Source organism: Apodemus sylvaticus, chromosome 21 (genome assembly GCF_947179515.1).
Source record: "Apodemus sylvaticus chromosome 21, mApoSyl1.1, whole genome shotgun sequence".
Taxonomy (NCBI): domain Eukaryota; kingdom Metazoa; phylum Chordata; class Mammalia; order Rodentia; family Muridae; genus Apodemus; species Apodemus sylvaticus.
This window is the reverse complement of record NC_067492.1, coordinates 48744342-48763365: the sequence shown is the minus strand read 5'-3', so window position 1 is coordinate 48763365 and position 19024 is coordinate 48744342. Positions and strand designations below refer to the sequence as shown.

General features: G+C 38.1%; 1 protein-coding gene across 11 annotated transcripts in view; it reads left to right on the top strand.

The window, feature by feature from the left end:
• Positions 1-19024, top strand: part of Inpp4b (inositol polyphosphate-4-phosphatase type II B) — a 762101-nt gene that overhangs the window by 681554 nt on the left and 61523 nt on the right. For all 11 annotated transcript variants that reach the window (XM_052167328.1, XM_052167331.1, XM_052167337.1 and 8 more), the window contains 2 exons: positions 354-494; positions 2783-2880. In XM_052167328.1, the coding sequence (XP_052023288.1) occupies positions 354-494; positions 2783-2880 (239 nt within the window). The remainder of the gene's footprint in view (positions 1-353; positions 495-2782; positions 2881-19024) is intronic.

Below are 19024 nucleotides of genomic sequence, written 5' to 3'. Positions count from 1 at the left end.
TAATTTCCCATATTTGGAGGACTGCTTTGACTCTAATAGGAAATGAAAACAGACTTGCGACTACGTATGTGCTTGGCCCGGGGTCTTCAAAAATGTGCTAATTGTCCTCCTTTCCCTACAGAATCCAGAGCAGTGCTAAGAACGTAGATATCCATATATTTACCATGTACACGCCATGCATTTTAACAATGAACTGGGTGTATGTCCTTCACTTCCTGAACGATTGAATGAAAGCAAATAACGAACAAAAGCCCACGTCAGTGTTATAGTCCAACCCATCCATTGATGGGTTTCTTCCCAATGAACCACTAACAACCTAAACCATTTCTTTCTTCCATCCTTGCTGTCTGCAGTGAACACTATGTGGTGGAGGTGAAGCTCCCAGCTACATTGTTTGAGTCGCTGCCTCTACAGATTAAAGAAGGCCAGTTGCTCCATGTGTATCCCGTTCTGTTTAACGTTGGAATCAATGAGCAGCAGACTCTGGCTGAGAGGTAGGCTTCATGAGAAAGACGGGGCTCAGTGTTTCTTTTCCTCTCTTTGATGCATACCGGGAAATGCCATATTTCTGCTTATAGAATTTACATATGTGATGTGTAGTACTTTCCTTTCAATTAGTACACTTCCAAGTTGCTTCTTGTAACAACGTAAACTGTATTTGAAGGAGTCATGCCCCTAATTAGATTTAAATGTGTCAAAACCTTGAGAAATATATTTATACCAATAGCAAAATATGTATGTAGCCTATGAGAGTGACCTAAAGAATAGCCCCTGACTCTTCTGTTTACAGACTTTTAAAGAGCTGGTAGGAATTTTCAAGGACCAGTGAGCCTCTAGCCCAACTAGTTTTGATCATCTGTGCCATTCAAACTGCACTAGAGGTCACTTCCTTTTGAAAGCATTCATTTTTCTTTATCTCTCTTGTAAATTAAAATTGCCACTTTTAATTACTTGGAAACTGTTTAAGAGTGACAGGATTTGAAAAAGAGACATAATCGTGGAATACAGACACGGGGTTGGGGTGGGATGGGCAGGAAAGTCAGTTTACTTAGCACATTGACACCAACACGGTATTGACTCTGGCGGAACACTTCCCCTCTGCCATTTGATCCCTAATTTTTCTGATTTAGTATTTTGTTCTTCTCCAGGGAACTCTTGCATGTGAGATGTTGCACAAATCCCATAACTTTCTATTTAATATTTATCCCCAAACATGTCTTTTACGGGACCACTCTTACGTAAATGCTATCGGTATTGAAAAACTTAGACTAGCATGAAGATGGAAGACAAGACAGCTTAAACAACTAAACATAAAATATGTGAGCTAGATCCAGGGTGTTGGTCTCTCATGAAGGCTCTTTTCCTATGTGCTCACATGGCTTCCTCTTCACACAAATGTAGGGGAAGGGTAGAAGAAATCTTTGGTCGCACCTTTTATAAGGACATTAATGCCATGGGACCAGGACTTGCCCTCATGTTATTTAAGCCCAGTCATCTCCTCAGAGGCCACACCATTAAACACAGATACACTAGAGGTAAAGATTCCCACACATGAGTTTTGTAAGAATGCAAACCTTTAGTCCAATAATCTTCCAGCTGCTTACACTATCAGAAGTCAGAGAACCCTAAAGAAATTCTCTCTCATTTTTTTCTAAGTGCTGTATTTCATACAGATGCAGAATACTTTTTTTAGAATAGAATTTATTCAGGGCAGAGGATGAGAGTTAATGGGGTAGTAAAGGCAGAGAGAGGCAGAGAGAGGCAGAGAGAGGCAGAGAGTGGAGAAGTGGAGGCCATGGGGGAAGGGGAGGAGAGCCCAAGAGGGCAGAGAGTAAGAGGTAAGAGAGATAAGCCAGAATATGGGTTCTGTCAGGCACTACTTGCTTTGCCAAGTTGTAGAAGTTAGGGAGAAATGATTATCATCCTGCAAAAGAAGTGCATCAGCAAATATCACATGAAACTGAGTCATGAAATAACCCAAAATATTGAAAAGACAAAACTGGTGAAAAAAGAATTTGATTCCAGCATAGGGAATTTCTTGTAGGACAGTGTTTCTCAACCTGCAGGTTGTGACCCCTCTGAAGGTTGCGTAGTATACATACTGCATATCAGATATTTACATTATGATTCATAACAGTAGGAAAATTACAGTTATGAAGTAGCACTGAAACTTCAATTGACACAAAGAAAAATATACAAATAGGTTTGGATGAAGGGACATATTGAATGCTGCTTACATAACATCCTTTAGTAGAAAGACAAACTTTAAGTGTGAAACTGGGACATATTGAAAGAGAAGAGAGATGCAGTGGCATAGAGAAAAAAATGACATGATGGAGGTGGGCTAGGAGAGCTCTGGCACACAGCTGCAGGCCCACGCAGAGGGTATTCAGAGGTGAGTGCTCCCTGGGAGGACTGTAGCATGCACTCAGTAGTTGGCACAGGACTGCATGACATCTAGCTCAGCTTCCAGACGTGTTCTAGATGCATGTGTGAGTATGAATAGGGAATCTCAAACGGAGAGAGATGGAGAGGCCTCCTATTTGTGCTGAGGTGTGACCTTATAGGCCAGGTATAAAGTGTATATATACACTTTATACCTTGCATATATTTTATATATATATATATGGACTTATATACATTATTATATATTATAATACTTATAATAGGGATATATATATATAATCAACATAAAAGGACAAGATAAGCTGTATTAATTTTTGGTGCTGCTTTATATCCCATGACTCTCCTCCTCCTCCTCCTCCCCCTTTTCTATTTTTAGGTTTGGAGATGTTTCTTTGCAAGAAAGCATTAATCAAGAAAATTTTGAACTTGTACAAGAATATTATTCAATATTTATGGAAAAGATGCCTCCTGATTGTAAGTACATGGGATGTAGAAATCACTAACAGTCATTTGTTGATTAACAATCATTTGTTGATTAAAAAGCTTAAGGAAAAGAGGCCTGTGAGTGAAGTAGTATGGGGTGTGGAGCGAACATGACTGAGTTTTTGTGAAGACAAGGACTGATTGCCAGGGGCATGGCTGAAGCCTGCTTCGTTACCTTGGTTGCTGTCCTCTGTGTGCCCAGGGTCCATGCTGGGACACTGAATGTAGAAAAGGCCAAGATTTAGAAATATGTGAGGTATAATTAGAAATCTCAATTGAGTCTAATAAAAAGTTGATACAGTTAACACTTAAATAACTGGATCATTTCTTTAATATTTTATCCATATGAAATATAGTATGTGAATATAAAGATAAAGTCAGATAGAATACAAGTACTCCAGTGTAATGAGAAGCCATATAAATTACAAGTTCTCCAATGTTATCTTAAGATTTATAACTTAAGGGACAAATTCATTGGTGGACTTATCACACCATTTTATGTGAGAATTTTAGCCGTCTAAGCGGACAGCCATGTTTTAGATGTTGGATATGCACTCTCCATTATTCATGAAGGTCACTCTTCAACTTGAGCTCTTGGGTATTTGAATTTATGGACTGAACAGGATTTCATCTAACTTCAGTATAATTCTCTTCAGATATGTATGAGGACAGGAAACTAAATTTAACAAGTAGAAATATTACATTTCATCAAAAGCCACAAGGTATAGTTGTCACCGACTTATAAGTAATTTGTTCATTGTTTGTGTCTGGTGCTTGGACTCATAGGTAGCAGAATATTGTCTTTTTATGACTTAATGAGTATTGTTTCATGATACTAAAATGATCTGTGTAGCCATGTACAGATATAGAGAAAAGTTGCTGTCCTGATAATTATGTTATGATTTTTATATTATTTCATTTCATATAAAATATATTCTCCCAAAATTAAAATCTTCCAATGGAGATTCTTTAGCACCCATCATACTTTGATTTATATATTTGTTACTTTTACTAAGATAACTAGTATGTGTCAACAAAAGTACTTTTCTTTAGTGATTAATGAAGTTAGTAAGACTTAGACACTGATCATTTGTTGTTCCAAGATTTGATTTTTCTTATCATTCTAAAATAATGTCAGAATTTTCATTTATTTACAACATGACTCCTGACTATACTGATATAATTATCTATATTCCCTAGCCAATCAGCATCTGCAGATCTGGGAATTAATCAGTAATGCAGGCCTTTAGCTCCTCTTCAGACTCCCACACCACCCTGAACCCATGCTTCCAAGTGATATCTAATTCATAGTAATGTTTGAGAACTATCAACATGTCTTCTTTATTCAGGGGGTAAATTGAAAGTAGGTTATGGAACTTTGTGAAGGGTTTTATTATACCAAAACCAACCATTTCTCCTAAAAAAGAAATTAAGTAAAAGTACTTATTGAAGGATTGCCTAATGTGAAATATAAAGCACTTATATGCTCAAGTAATTTAAACTATTTGAAGGAATACATGTTTAAAGATTGAAGAAGGAAGGAAAACTGTGGTTGATATATAAAATAAAATAGAGTAGGTCTTATGATTTTTACCTAAAAAGGATTTAAGAACGTTAAGCATTCTATATTACCAATTAAAGTTTTCTTCTCAATCTCCATAAGGGAATGGTTTCTGGACACCCTATGAATACACTAAAATAAATAATCTATGCTAATAAGAACCTAGTACAATTTAAGCAGTATGGAAATGTTTGTTATGCTGTATTTTTATAGAGAATAATCACTTAGACATTAAGTCTACAACAGGTTCCATATACATGCAGTTTTACTTCTGAACACGCATGATCTATGGTTGATCAATTAACAGATAGTAAGACCTGGAGTGGAAAAAGCTGACTATGTAATCAAGTATCCTTGAAACTTGAAATTTTATTACATAAAAATAAATATCCTTTATTTATATAGCCTTTAACATCTTTTATTCCTTGAACATAAGATATAGTCATAAAACTTCAGCCTTCCATTTCCTTCTTTTATTTCTTCTCAGGCATCTCCTTACTCTCAAATTCATGGCCTCTATTTCTTTAATTGTTGTTAAATATACCTAGAGATATATTAGCATATAAAATGTAATATAATATAATATAATATAATATAATATAATATAATATAATATAATATAATAAAATAAATAGTATTAGCATAGAGATAGGTAAACAGACAGACAGACAGATAGATAGATGACAGAATATAAATTAACCTGATCAGTCTCTTTAATGCTACTTGTGTGTATGTGTGTATATACATATATATGTGTGTGTATATATATATATATATATATATATATATATATATATATATATATATATATGATTTTTAAGCAGGCAGTGTGGTACTAACATTCCCAATCTGGGTCCTCTTTCCTGTGGAAGACTAAACATTCCTCAGTTGCCTGCCATTTCTTATCGAGGGTTGAACCCCTGGGGATTTTCACTCTCTCCATTAGCATGTCTATTGGTGCAGATCTTGTTCAGATCTTGTCTAGGTGGCCATGTTGATGAGCTTACATAGGTGTCATCTTTCTGACCCTTCTAGGAGACTCAATCTCAGGGCAAACTTCCTTTCTTCTCTGACTCCTACAGTCTTTGTTCTTCTTCCCCCATGATCCTTTGTTAAAGAAAGTGTGCTGTACATGTATAACTTATGGCAGATTATCATGCCACTTGTTCTTGGTATTTTGATCTGTTGTAGTTTTCTGCAATGGTCTCTGTTTCAAGGAGACATAACTTTAATGTGGGGTGAGACCTATATGAAGGGTTTGTTCCTGGATTTCGGCACCAATGAAGAGGGCATAAAAAGAGAGAGGGGGGGTTAGAGAATGTGGCACGGTGGTGTGGGGGAAGGTGGTACTTAGGAAGGCCCATGCCCAGGCACCTCTTCCCCCTGAGGGACCACATGCACACAGACATGGTATAGAATAGTTTATTCAGGGCAGCGGATGGGAGTTAGAGAGACAGAGAGAGAGAGAGAGAGAGAGAGAGAGAGAGAGAGAGAGAGAGAGAGAGAGAGAGAGAGAGAAGTGGAGGCAGGCCATGACCACATGGAGAGGGGGGAGGGGAGAGCCCAAGGGGCAAAGATGTGAGAGTGATGAGAGAGAGAGAGCGAAGGAAGGGCAAGTAGCCCCTTTTATAGTGGGCCAGGTCTATTGGGCGGGGCATACCTGGCTATTGCCAGGTAAGTGTGGGGTGGAGTTTAGACAGAATACCAACATTATATCTGTGGAAATTATGGATATTAGAATATAATCCACAATGTTCTCTTTAACAGCCCATCATAGTTTCTATCTACATTCCAAATATTAATTCTTATAACCACAGATTGAACCAATTTAATTTGAGCCAATTACATCTAATTAGTTAGACTTTAGTGTACCTGATTTTTCCATACTTTGTTATGCTTTGTGCAAAACTATCAGATTTTCAGCAGAATCAAGAGGTGTTGTCATTGCGGTTACATTCTTCAAAAAAAGTGCAACAGAAATCTGTATAATCACATAAACATATTTAGGTTGTACCTCTTGTAGATATGTCACATACCAAAGCAGAACTGGTCTATACTCCATTAAAAAGAGAAAACTGAAGAGCTGTGTTAGGACTATGGATGGGGGCTACAGAATTACCCCAAATAGCAAGAACTACCATTCTGGAAGATAGGATCACTGTGGGTCATCTTTTTAATGCACAAAATCTATTATTTGTTTTTACAGTCAATTTAAAGAGTTTATGTTGAAGGACAGATAATTTATGAAATCCATTACTTTCTTTAAAAACATACAATGCATATGCTGCCTATTAATTTCTTGGCCTTGTTTTTTTTTTTTTAAAGTTGAAAGAAGGTTGAATGTTTTTTATTCTTCTTTTTACTTATCAGTTTACTTGAATAAGTGTGAAAATATCAAGGAAATTAAACATATTGTAACTATTGATATTGAAACATAATAGCAAATGTGTGAATTGCTGATATATTAGGCATGACTAATGTTTATACATTGTTCATACATTTTCAGCAAACTCTCCTTTTTTCTTTTTTCTTAGATATTTTCTTTATTTACATATCAAATGTTCTCCTTTTTCCTCCTTTCCCCTCCAAAACATTCCTATACCATCCCTCCTTCCCCTGCTCATTAACATACCCACTCCCACTTCTGTGTCCTGGCATTCCCCTATATTGGGGCATCGAGCCCTCACAAGACCAAGGACCTCTCCTCTCACTGATGCCCCACAATGCCATCCTCTGCTACATATGCAGCTGGAGCCATGGGTCCCTCCATGTGTATTCTTTGGTTGGTGGTTTAGTTCATGGGAGTTCTGGGGTACTGGTTGGTTCATATTATTGTTCCTCCTATGGGGCTGCAAACCTCTTCAGCTCCTTGGGTCCTTTCTCTAGATCCTCCATTGGGGATACTGTGCTTAGTCCAATAGATGGCTGTAAGCATCCACCTCTGAATTTGTCAGGCACTGACAGAGCCTCTCAAGAGACAACTATATCAGGCTACTGTCTGCAGCACATGTTGGAATCCACAATAGTGTCTGGTTTGGTAACTGTATATGGGATGGATACCCAGGTAGGACAGTCTCTGCTCCACACTTTGTCTCTGAATCTCCTCCTATGGGTATTTTGATCCCCCTTGTAAGAAGGACCAAAGTATCCACACTTTGGTCTTCCTTCTTTTTGAGCTTCCTGTGATCTGTGAATTGTATCTTGGGTACTCAGAACTTCTGGGCTAATATCCACTATCAGTGAAAGCATTCCATGTGTGTTCTTTTGTGATTGGGTTACCTCATTGAGGATATTTTCTAGTTCTATCCATTTGCTTAAGTATTTCATGAATTCATTGTTTTTAATATATGAGTATGTTGTTACATTCCAGTAACCAAATCAGTTAAAACCCTTAATGCTTAGTTAGCCAATTAGATTTATGTATATTAACCTCACAGTTACAAGATGCCAATTTACAATGATAAAAGTCTTATCCCAATATTTGCAACCTTAAGAAAAACACAGGAAAACGTCACAAGGCATTGTTCATCAGCTCCTGCCCATGCCTTCCTTCTCACATAGCCATGCGCATGCCCTCTCTGCAACTCTTAGCTCTGCCCCCCTTTTTCCTGTAAGTCACAAACCCTCTCTGCATTCATGTAACTGGACAGGAAAGTACTGCATTGTATGAATGTACCACATTTTCTGCATCCATTCCTCTGTTGAGAGACAGCTTGGTTCTTTCCAGCTTCTGGCTATTAGAAATATGGATGCTATAAACATAGTAGAGCATGTGTCCTTATTACATGTTGGAACATCTTCTGGGTATATGCCCAGGAGTGGTATAGCTATGTCCTTGGGCAGTGCTATGTTCAGTATTCTGAGAAACCACCAAACTGATTTCCAGAGTGGTTGCACCAGCTTGCAATGCCACCAGCAATGGAGGAGTGTTCCTCTTTCTCCACATCCTCAAGAGCACCTGCTGTCACCTGAGTTTTTGATCTTAGACATTCTGACTGGTGTGAGGTGGAATTTCAGGGTTATTGTGATTTGCATTTCCCTGATGACTAAGGACTTTGAACATTTCTTTAGGTGCTTTTCAGCTATTCATTTCCTCCGAATATAATTTCTCAGAGAATTCTTTATTTAGCTTTATATGACATATTTTAGTAGGGTTATTTGGTTCACTGGAGTCTAACTTTTTCTTTTTTTTTTTCACTAACAATTTTATTTTTCCAAATGTTTTCTGAGGGCCATTGCTAATATTGTACATCTCTATGTTCTTCTCTTTTTTTTTCAGCTTTTTTTATTCGATATATTTTTTATTTACATTTCAAATGATTTCCCCTTTTCTGGTTCCCCACTCCCCAAAAGTCATATAAGCCCCCTTCCCTCCCTCTGTTCTCCCACCCATCCCTTCCCACTTCCCTGTTCTGGTTTTGTCTTATACTGCTACACTGGGTCAATTTTTTATTTATTTTCTATATTCTTTGTTTACATTCTAGAAGCCTTCCCCTTTCCCAGTCCCCCCACCCCCCATATGTTCTATAAGTCCTCTTCTTTCCATCCATTCTCCTATCTTTCCCCCTCCCTTTTCTCTGTCCTGGTACTCCCCTACAATGCTGGATCAAACCTTTCCAGGATTAGGGCCCTCTTCTTCCTTCTTCATGGGAATCATTTGATATGCTAATTGTTTCTTCAGTATTCAGAGCTTCAGGGCTAATTAATATCCACTTATCAATGATTGCATTCCATGTGTATTCTTTTGTGATTGCAAACCCTCGCTGGAAAGGACCCAGATATCCCTCAATGGAGGAATGGATACAGAAAATGTGGTATATATACACAATGGAGTACTATTCAGCAATGAAAAACAACAAATTCATGAATTTTTTAGGCAAATGGATGGAACTGGAGTCTAACTTTTTCAGTTCTTTGTATATATTAGATATTAGCCTTCTATCAGATATAGAGTTGGTAAAGATCTTTTCCCAATTTGTTGGTTGCCAGTTTGTCCTATTGACAGTGATCTTTGCCTTACAGAAGCTTTGCAATTTTATGAGGACTCATTTGTCAATTTTTGATCATAGAGTATAAGTTATTGGTATTCTGTTCAGGAAATTTTCCCAGGGCCCGTGTGCTCAAGTTTCTTCCCTACTTTCTTTTCTATTAGTTTGAGAGTATCTAGTTTTATGTGGAGGTCCTTGATTGATTTGGACTTGAGCTTTGTACAAGGAGATAAGAATGTGTCAATGTGCATTCTTCTACATGGTAACCTCCAGTTGAACCAGCACCATTTGTTGAAAATGCTGTCTTATTTTCACTGGATGGTTTTATCTTCTTTGTCAAAGATCAAGTGACTATAGGTGTGTGGGTTCATTTCTGGGTCTTTAATTCTATTCCTTTGATATTCTTGGCTGTCACTCTACCAATACCATGCAGTTTTTTATCATGATTTCTGTGTAGTACAGCTTGAGGTCAGGGATGGTGATTCTTCCAGAAGTTCTTTTATTGTTGCGAATAGTTTTCTTTATCCTGGGTGTTTTGTTTTTTAATGACTTACAAGTGAAATATTTGGATTCTATGTGGATTTCTAAGTAAAACTTATTTCTTCTCCAAAGATGTCATTAATCTTAGTGGATATCATCTACTTTTGTCACATCATGGCTATGATGAAATTGCCCCAGGCTATGTGCTCATTCAGTGGCAAATAGTTTTTAGTTTTCTTTTACTCATAAAGGAAATTGTTTTGAGCAAGTATAATTTTCCCCAAGTATCAACTAATTCCCTGACATATGTGGGCTAAGTCGATAGACCCAATTCAGAAATCTATAACAAATGTAGTTTTCTTTTAGTAGCTGCTGTGAATGTTACTGACCATTTAGCTTTTAGTTGTTAGTAAGTGGGAGAGTGATGTGGAATTAAAGGGGCCTATCAGCCTTGCCCATGCCCTTCTAAGATGCTCAGCAGTGTAGTGAATCATCAGCTAATCTGTTCAAAACTCTTAATGCCATTGGAATAAACATTTATTTAAATTCAGGAATGATCATATATTCTCAACTTCCCCTGAACTGAGCACAGAGAGCCTTCGCTGGAAGATGTAGTGGGCAGGGGTCTTTCCATGGTGAGCAATCATTCTCTTGTCAGGCTTTGCTGAACATTGGCCTGAAGCAGTTAATAAGGATAAAGAACATATGTATAATCTATGTATAGTAATATGAATCCTTGAACATTGGTAAAAAGATCCTTTGGGGTTTTGTGGGTCTCCTCCTCCTGGTTTTCTTTATACACTGTTACAGTTTTCAGATGTCTGTGCTCTCTGACTTGATGCCAAGGCAGGAAATCTTCTGGAGTGTTTCCCCCCAGGCCCTACCTGTGATTTTTCTAGGCACCTTTGATCAACTGGGCAACTCCAGTGGGTAGGGCAGTCTTAGCACTTCTGCTCACTCTGATCTTTGCACTGGGCTTGTTGCTGTCAGGAATCTGTCATGTCAGTGTCTCTCTCAAAGATTTAACTTCTGCATTAAGGATAACTTCATAGAAAGGGCTCTGCTCTCAGTCACTTGCACAGATAACTTCATGTTTGAAAGTCACCATGATGTTGCTACGGTATACAAGAGCTTGATAAAAGGGGCCAGTGAAGTGTTCTCCCCTCCTTAAAGGAAAAGAGACTGACTGTCGATTTATTACATCCAAATTTACTGCCCCCTTTCCTCTGATATTAATGTCCAAATACTTTATTTTTTTATCCAAAATTCAGTAGGGGTATTATAACCCAGGTCTGATGGAAAATTACCACATATGGGTACATATACCGCTTTCTTCATGCAGTAAGGCTGAGCTATGTAGCACTGTGAGCAAAGAGAGAAAAATAGGGTGACCATGTTGTGTTGTAGCTGCTCCAAACTATTCCTAAAACATTTGACATCGTTGTCATATACAGTATTTCATTCATTATAGCAATATGGATTGCATAGGAAATCTCAGGTTTGCAGTGAGAATAAGTATAATAGTGTCATATATTTCATCATAGATATGAAACTTTTCCTACGACTCTCACATTCAATTTAGCAGACACTGGCAGAGATGATACAGTGTATAAAATTTTGTGTCAATCACCAGGGAGGATGAAGATGAGTAGGTAGCTTACAGACAATGAGTCAGTATAACCAAGGTTACATCACTAAAGCTAAATCCTTTCCAGAAGAAAAGTCACTGTGTGGAGGCGATGGATTTTTCCCATATAATTTAGCTCTGTGGTCCTGCTGTTGTTGTTTTACTTCCTTCTAGGTGTTTTTTGACATGTGTGGTTTTGCATGGTTAAAGCATTAAGTTCTGCACAAGGAAAAATAAAACATCCTACACAACTCTTCCCTTGACAAAAACAAAGAAATAAAATATGAATCTAATAATGTTTTATATGGAATTAATTTTAGATGCATTATGTGAAAAGTTTTCTATGCAGTCCCCATGGAAAATGAGGAGTCATACATCATAAGGAGATTGTATGTGCAGAGCATGGGAGACTGAGCCCACCACACTTGAGAAATTGTTTAGAGTGTAGTCAAATAAGAAAATGACAGACCTGTCATCCAGGGGAAGTGAACAGAAAGAGCAAGTATGTTTATTAATAATGAGAATTAAGTAGAAGCAATTGGAGTTGGGCATCAATGGCAGCAGTTAATAGAATAGGCTTTTTGCTTGGTTAGCTATTTTGTTTTGCTTTTGTTATTTGGGGATTTTTATTTCTTTGTTTTGGGTTGGGGTTTTGCTTTTGTCTTCTTTTTTGTTTGTTTTTGTTTTGTTTTGTTTTGATTTTCGGAGACAGGGTTTCTTTATGTAGCCCTGACTATCCTGGAACTCCCTCTGCAAACCAGGTTGGTCTTGAACTCAGAGTTTCCCCTGCCTCTAGAGTGCTGGGATTAGAAGTCAGTGCTACCACACCTTCCTGTTAGAATAGTTTTTAATAAAATGTGTAAAAGTCCTTCTGTCATGGGCTCTTAAGTAGAGAACATTCATGGTTCATGCAGGGAGACAGAGTGGAAGGCAACCCTTAGGAAACTCAGCAGTGTAGTGAGAGAGACAAGGCAGGTGCATGTAAGAGAGACAGCGGCAGGTGCAAAGCATCAGGAACAAGGGAGAGTGCTTCTGTCATCTGTGCTCCCTTTGCCAAGGTGGCAAGTGAACATGTTTAAGGACAGATGGAAAGTGGAAGCTCTGCTCTCAGGACATGCTCCTCCTGGGAAGTTCTGTGTCAACAATGGGACTATTGACACTACCAGAAGATCAAAGTAAAGCCCATAGATAGCCTCAACTCCCTGTGAGACAAACCAAACTATGGTCAGAGAAAGAAAAGGAGCATCCTGGCTTCTAGAAAGAGAAATCTGGCATGCCTGTGTGAGGTCCCTGAACCACCTGAGGAGACTTCCAGAGCTGGGTCACTTACAGCTCTCTAAGTTTTATTCTGTGGAGGTGATTTGGGTTGTTCTTTGCTGTTACGGGGTTCCTAAGGTCACCCAATGGCTTTAGAAGAAGAAACCTCAGAAACAAAGACTTATATTAACTTCAACACCTTTGAATCATTCAGGGTATCAATCATAAATATACTTTTCACTTTCTTTTATTGTCTTGATTTATGTTTCACTCATATGCTCAAAGCTAACCCTGGACTCAGTGGCCTTCCCACCTCGGCCTTTAGAATAATGAGATTAAATGTAATACCCATCATGTTCAACCTAGTATATAGCTTTTAGATATACTTTTCAAAACCTGTGCATGCATAGTAAGAAATTTAAATAAATCTACCATAAAAACCATAGTTTACTGAAAGATGAAAGGTTTTATATCTTTAAACTTTTTTTTAATTCAATTTTCACTTTTTGTTTTGTCTTTTATGCTTGCAACCAAGCCCAAGTAGCTCTGGTGCTGAACTGTTCTCTAGACCCTCAGCACTTTCTATTCTTTCTGTGTTGACCTTAATTGGACCAAGTCTCTTATTAGGACAACATTATATAGAAACTTTAACTGTTGAAACAAAAACTAATGTAAAATTTACCTTACAAGTAAATTAATATCACCATATTGAGACAGTAACCCTGTAGATTAAAGAACTTTATAAAAGCAGATAGGAAAATGATTCTTAGCTATTAATACCAGGTAGAATAACTCAAGTTGGATTTAATCATGCCACAGACAAGAACAACTCACTCCTAGTAGATATTGCTATTGACTTATTTAGTGTGTGTGTGTGTGTGTGTGTGTGTGTGTGTGTGTGTGTGTGTGTGTGTTCATGTCTGACAAGGCACATGTCTAAAATTAGTGTAGAAGCCAGAAGGAAGAGAATAATCTTGAATTCCATCCCTTAGGGTCTCCTACTGGTGCTTTTGACCCAGGATAGACCAGAGTTGATAACTAGCCAGTGCCAGTGGCTCTACCTGCCTCTTACTAATTGAGTGCTGGAGCTACAATTGTGCACCACATCATTGTGCTTTGTCCACAGGCATCTTGAGACCTAACCCCAGCCATCACGTTTGTGAGGCAAGAACTTTTCTAACTAACTAATCTGTCCAGCCCATAGCACTTTACTTATTTTGATATTGCCACCCAGTCATTTAATATTTGACTGGATATTTAAACATGGAACAACTATTTTTTTTCATAAAACTAAATAATATATTGTTCAAAATAACTATATGATAATATTTCCCTGAATAAAAGTACTGGATTTTGGTCCTAAAAGGAATGAGAACAGCAGACCTGCCAGGTGGTCAACAGAACCACACGTGATGAGTATCACCAAGATCCAGAGAAGTTCCTGTGAGAGGGGTGACAGGACTCATGCTCTAAGGACAAAACAATGAGCCTTACGTTTTAAATGGTCCTTCATAAAACCAAGCTGCTGTCCTCACACACTGCTTAATGTCATTGAGTCACCTACTCATTGGAGAGTAGCCTGGGACTCAGATCCTGAATATGGCAGCTACATACATCAAAGTTATGTCCCATTCTGCATATCAGTGAATGTTGTGGCTACTTAAATGGGTATGTCCTTCAACTACTGATCATTCTATGAGCCCTGTCTCAGACAGGAATATTCAGTGCAATTGACTAGGCCATAAGACAACTCGCTCACCCAAGCCATGAAGACTACCAGTGTTCCACAACAATAGGTGCCTGTAGGTGCTGACACTTGACCATCCTCATGACACAGGCTTTGATGCCACATCAGGTTCACCACACCCATGAACTTGAATGTGCTGCTGCCACATATTCATGGTCATACTTTCCAGACACAGAAATTCATGTTAATCCAGAGCCCAGCTATCCATGCTTCCTCAGATTCTGGAAATGGCCTGTGTTTTTGGAACAGAGAGATAAAGCAAGGTAACTGTACAAAAGAGCATGAACATGCTCTCTCTCTCTCTCTCTCTCTCTCACACACACACACACACACAAATACTCAAATACTCGCCCCCCTCCCCCACAGAGGTCTTCAAACAAACAGTATTTCTGATAGGTTAATGCACTTTCTAATACAATTGACTATTGCCCAGTCTCCAATGGGAATATGTAAGTTACTAACTTTAATCCCACTTGTAGTAACACTAGATTTTCTTGAACTCTTCGCATTTATATAAGTCACGTATGTAAGAGAGAACACCATACATCCATTCTTTGGGGGCTGGGATAGTGTGCTGTTCTACCCAAGGTTTGGCTATGAGCAACTGAAACCCTGGTTAGACTCATCCCCTTTATCACTGCTCTTCCTCAAACACTACTATGAACTTACTTTCTTTTCATTGTCTCTAAGCTTTATAAAGGAAGCCATGCTGTTCATGTCAGACTACCCTGCAGTTCAGATTACATCAGAGAAGGCACATAAGTCAGAAAGGGTATACCACAGTAGACTATTCTGTATTATAACATGTAGAATGCCATGTTCTGGGTACCTGTGCTCTTTAAAAACCACCAAAGAAGGAACACATCATTTCTGGAAATCTTCAGAGTTCAGCAATAGCTAATAGTTCATGTGCTAGAGGGACATTTCTCAGTAAATGTGTAGTTAAAGGTACAATTTATTATTTTTAATTTTAACATTGGGGGATCATAAACACATATTATATACCATCAGTATATTGCTAAATAAGTGTTCTCCAAGTCATAACTTAAGGGGTCTTTTCTTAATAGGCATAAAATCAAAGATAGTGAAACTTAGACTGGTTAGAAGCCTGAAGTACAAACAACACTTCAAAAGAAAAGAAAAGTAGATACACATGTAGGCACGCAAATACCCACCTGTCCAGACTCCAATGGGAATATGTAAGTTATTAACTTTAACCCCACTTGTAGTAACACTAGATTTTCTTGAACTCTTTGCATTTATATAAGTCGATTCTGTAGGAGAGAACACCATACATCCATTCTTTGGGGTCTGGGATAGTGTGCTGTTCTACACAAGGTTTGACTGTGAGCAACTGAAACCCTAGTCCAAACTAGAAACTGGCGTCTGCATCCCAGTGTTGCTTTGCAGTGTCAACAGCTTAGATCTGTCATTTCTTGATTATCCTTGCCAATATGCTTTGTGCAGGTATATGGGGGAATGGACTTTGAAGTACAAAGTTTGTGTGTGTGTTTGTATGTATATATGTGTGTGTATATGTGTGTATGTATATGTGTATGTGTGCACATTTGTTTGTGTGTGTGGGGGGGTGTATGTATACTTTGTAGTTCAAAGTCCTTACCCTCATGTGCCTGCACATAGCCAACTGGAAGGGGCGTCTAAGCATTCTGTTTTCCTTATTCTTCTTCCTCTTGCCTTCATTCATATACCCAAACTTAAGAAATCCCATCTTGCATTTTACATTGGGCCACTTGTTGCATTTGGATGGCCTCCCCGTACACTAGCCTCTTCAGCCAGCATGTAATGGCTTAGAACAAAGAGACCAGAATTCAGCTGAAAGCTCACTTAGATGAGTCTCTAGCTGTTTGGAACACTTATATTTCATCACCAGCCAAAAGAGGATAATTAACACACATATACTTTGTACTTCAAAGTACATTCTCCCATTATCTCTCTAGGGAAAGGAAGTTAATATTTCCACTGTCAGGTTCGATGACAAAAAGATGTCACACTCCATGTAGAACAGCTAGAGCGATGGATAGGATAATGATTGTTGTGCACCCTGAGATTCTCAGAGAATTATGTTTCTCCAGGGTTCTAACAAATCCACTGATCCTTCCAGTCACATGTGATTGTGAATTCCTTTCTATTATGTGAGTAGATTTATAATATTCTTCTCTTCTATAACGTTTGGCTCTTTGTCGTGTGTATACTCCTTCAGAGCTGTGTTAACTTTAATCACTGTTTTGTGTGATTATCAATTCCCTGATAGTTTTTCCAAAATGAATTACGTTTCCTTTTGGAATATCTTTATAGATGAGTTATTTAAAAGTCATCATGAAAATAAGATTTGTTTTTGTTTTTTTGCTTGAGGGGCATCATACAGAAAGGAATAATTTAACAGTAATTATCTTAATTTTTAAGATATACATTTAGTATATAAATATCTGGATTTGACTTGGATTAGTTCCTGGGTCTCTAATGGTTTCCTTTACATTTGATATTATATCCAATAAGCCAAACATCTGTTAAAGGTGACTAAAATTTAATTTCAACTTCTAATTTAAAATCTAAGCAGGGAGATTAGAAATATGTTTGAGCCTTTGTTGCTTTCCAGAGGATCTGAGTTCAAATCCCCAATGCACACATGCTACTTCAAAAGCATCTGTAACTCTAATTACAGAGAAATTCAGTACTGTCCTCTGGCCTCTGAGGGCACAAGGCATGTCCATAGTGCACAGACCACACACAGGCAAAACCCACAAACAGGTAAGAGAAAAATAAACAAATGATTCTAAAGGGGAACTAAAAATAACTTAGTATTTGATCTTTTTCACAGTTACACATTTGAAATCCCTTTGCTATTTAATATGAATAGTCAATCCTCTAAACAGCCACTTGTTAATTACCATGACTTTTCTTTTCAAACCATAGAAGTAAGACATTTTGTGTTCAATCCACCGGTCTACTTTATATCATCATAGATTTTGCATCACTAACCTCCAGGAAGGTGGAAATGACCTTGACACACCAGTACAGGGAGAAGTAATGTAATTTGTATTAGGTAGGTCAAGATGGGTTAAAAAGAGAAGCCTGGGAACACTAATTAATTAGTACTTTGGGCTGTCATTGATAAATTGCAAATATGAGTATCTCAGCTTGCCAAGTAAGAGGTCACTTCAAGTTGAACTGCTATAGAAGAGGAATAAAATGTGTGCATTATACTCGTGTATATACAGTACTTTTCTTTCTAATTTGGAGACTTTCAATGTACCCTTTTCATTCCAAAATTATCTATCTTTTACTTCATCTATATATTCCCTAATGCCTAGAAATCATCTATAAAATCTCTGGCAGAATGACATTGTAAGACTTTACTTGCCTCTAAGGTATACTAAGCTGAAGACCAGGACTATTGGGAGGATTGGTTGATTATTTCTATGTCATCAGAAAGAGGATGGGTAAAGAAGACCAAAAGGGAAGGTTTCATGTCTGCCCCTCTGGGCTTCATTGTGACCTTCTGCTATTGCTGGGGCTAGCAGAAAGGACATTGGTATTATCTCCAAAGCTACATTCTCTCTCTAACTCCTTCCTTGGTCCTGTCTTCACCTACTTCCCAAAAGTCAAATGTGTTATTATTTCATGACTCCTTTTCCAATAAAAGCCATAGATCATGTAATATATGAATAGGGGATTTCAAAAAATCTTTAGTACTGTATCTGAATCATTTTAATAACAGTTTTGAGGTATTTTCCCCTATTGCTTTTGGTGATGAATTTTATTTAAAAGGAAAACTCAAACTGAAAGTATATAAGCCAAATATGTTCAGCTCTAAGCAGGTTAGAATTTTGGTATTTGATTTCTTTTATTTATCATTTTATTCATTTACATTTCAAATGATATCCCCCTTCCAGGTTATATCCCAGGGGATATCCCCTCTCCACAACCCTGCATCTTTGCCTCTGTGAGGTTGCTCCTCCGTCCACTCACCTACGCTGCCTCATTGTTCTAGTGTTCTCCTATGCTGGGGCATCAAGTCTCCAAAGGACCAAAGGCCTCCCCTCCCCCTAATGTCATATAAAGCCATCCTTGGCTACCTATGTATCTGGAGCCATGGGTCTCTCCATGTACTCTTTGGTTGCTGATTTAGTCCCTGTGAGTTCTGGGTGGTCCTGTTAATTGATATTGTTCTTATGGGGTTACAATCCCCTTCAGCAAATTCAGCCCTTCCCCAAACTCTTCCATTGGGTTCCCTGGGCTCAGTCCCATGGTTGGTTATATATGCATCTATCTTGTTCAAGGTGCTGGTAGAACCTCTAGGGGAAGAGCCATACCAGGCTTCTGACAGTGAGCGTTTCTTGGCATCAGCAATAGTGTCAGAGGTTGGTGTCTGCAGAAGGGATGGTTCTGTAGATAGGGCTGTCTCTGGATGGTCTTTCCTTTAGTCTCTGTTCCAGTTTTTATCCCTGTCTTTC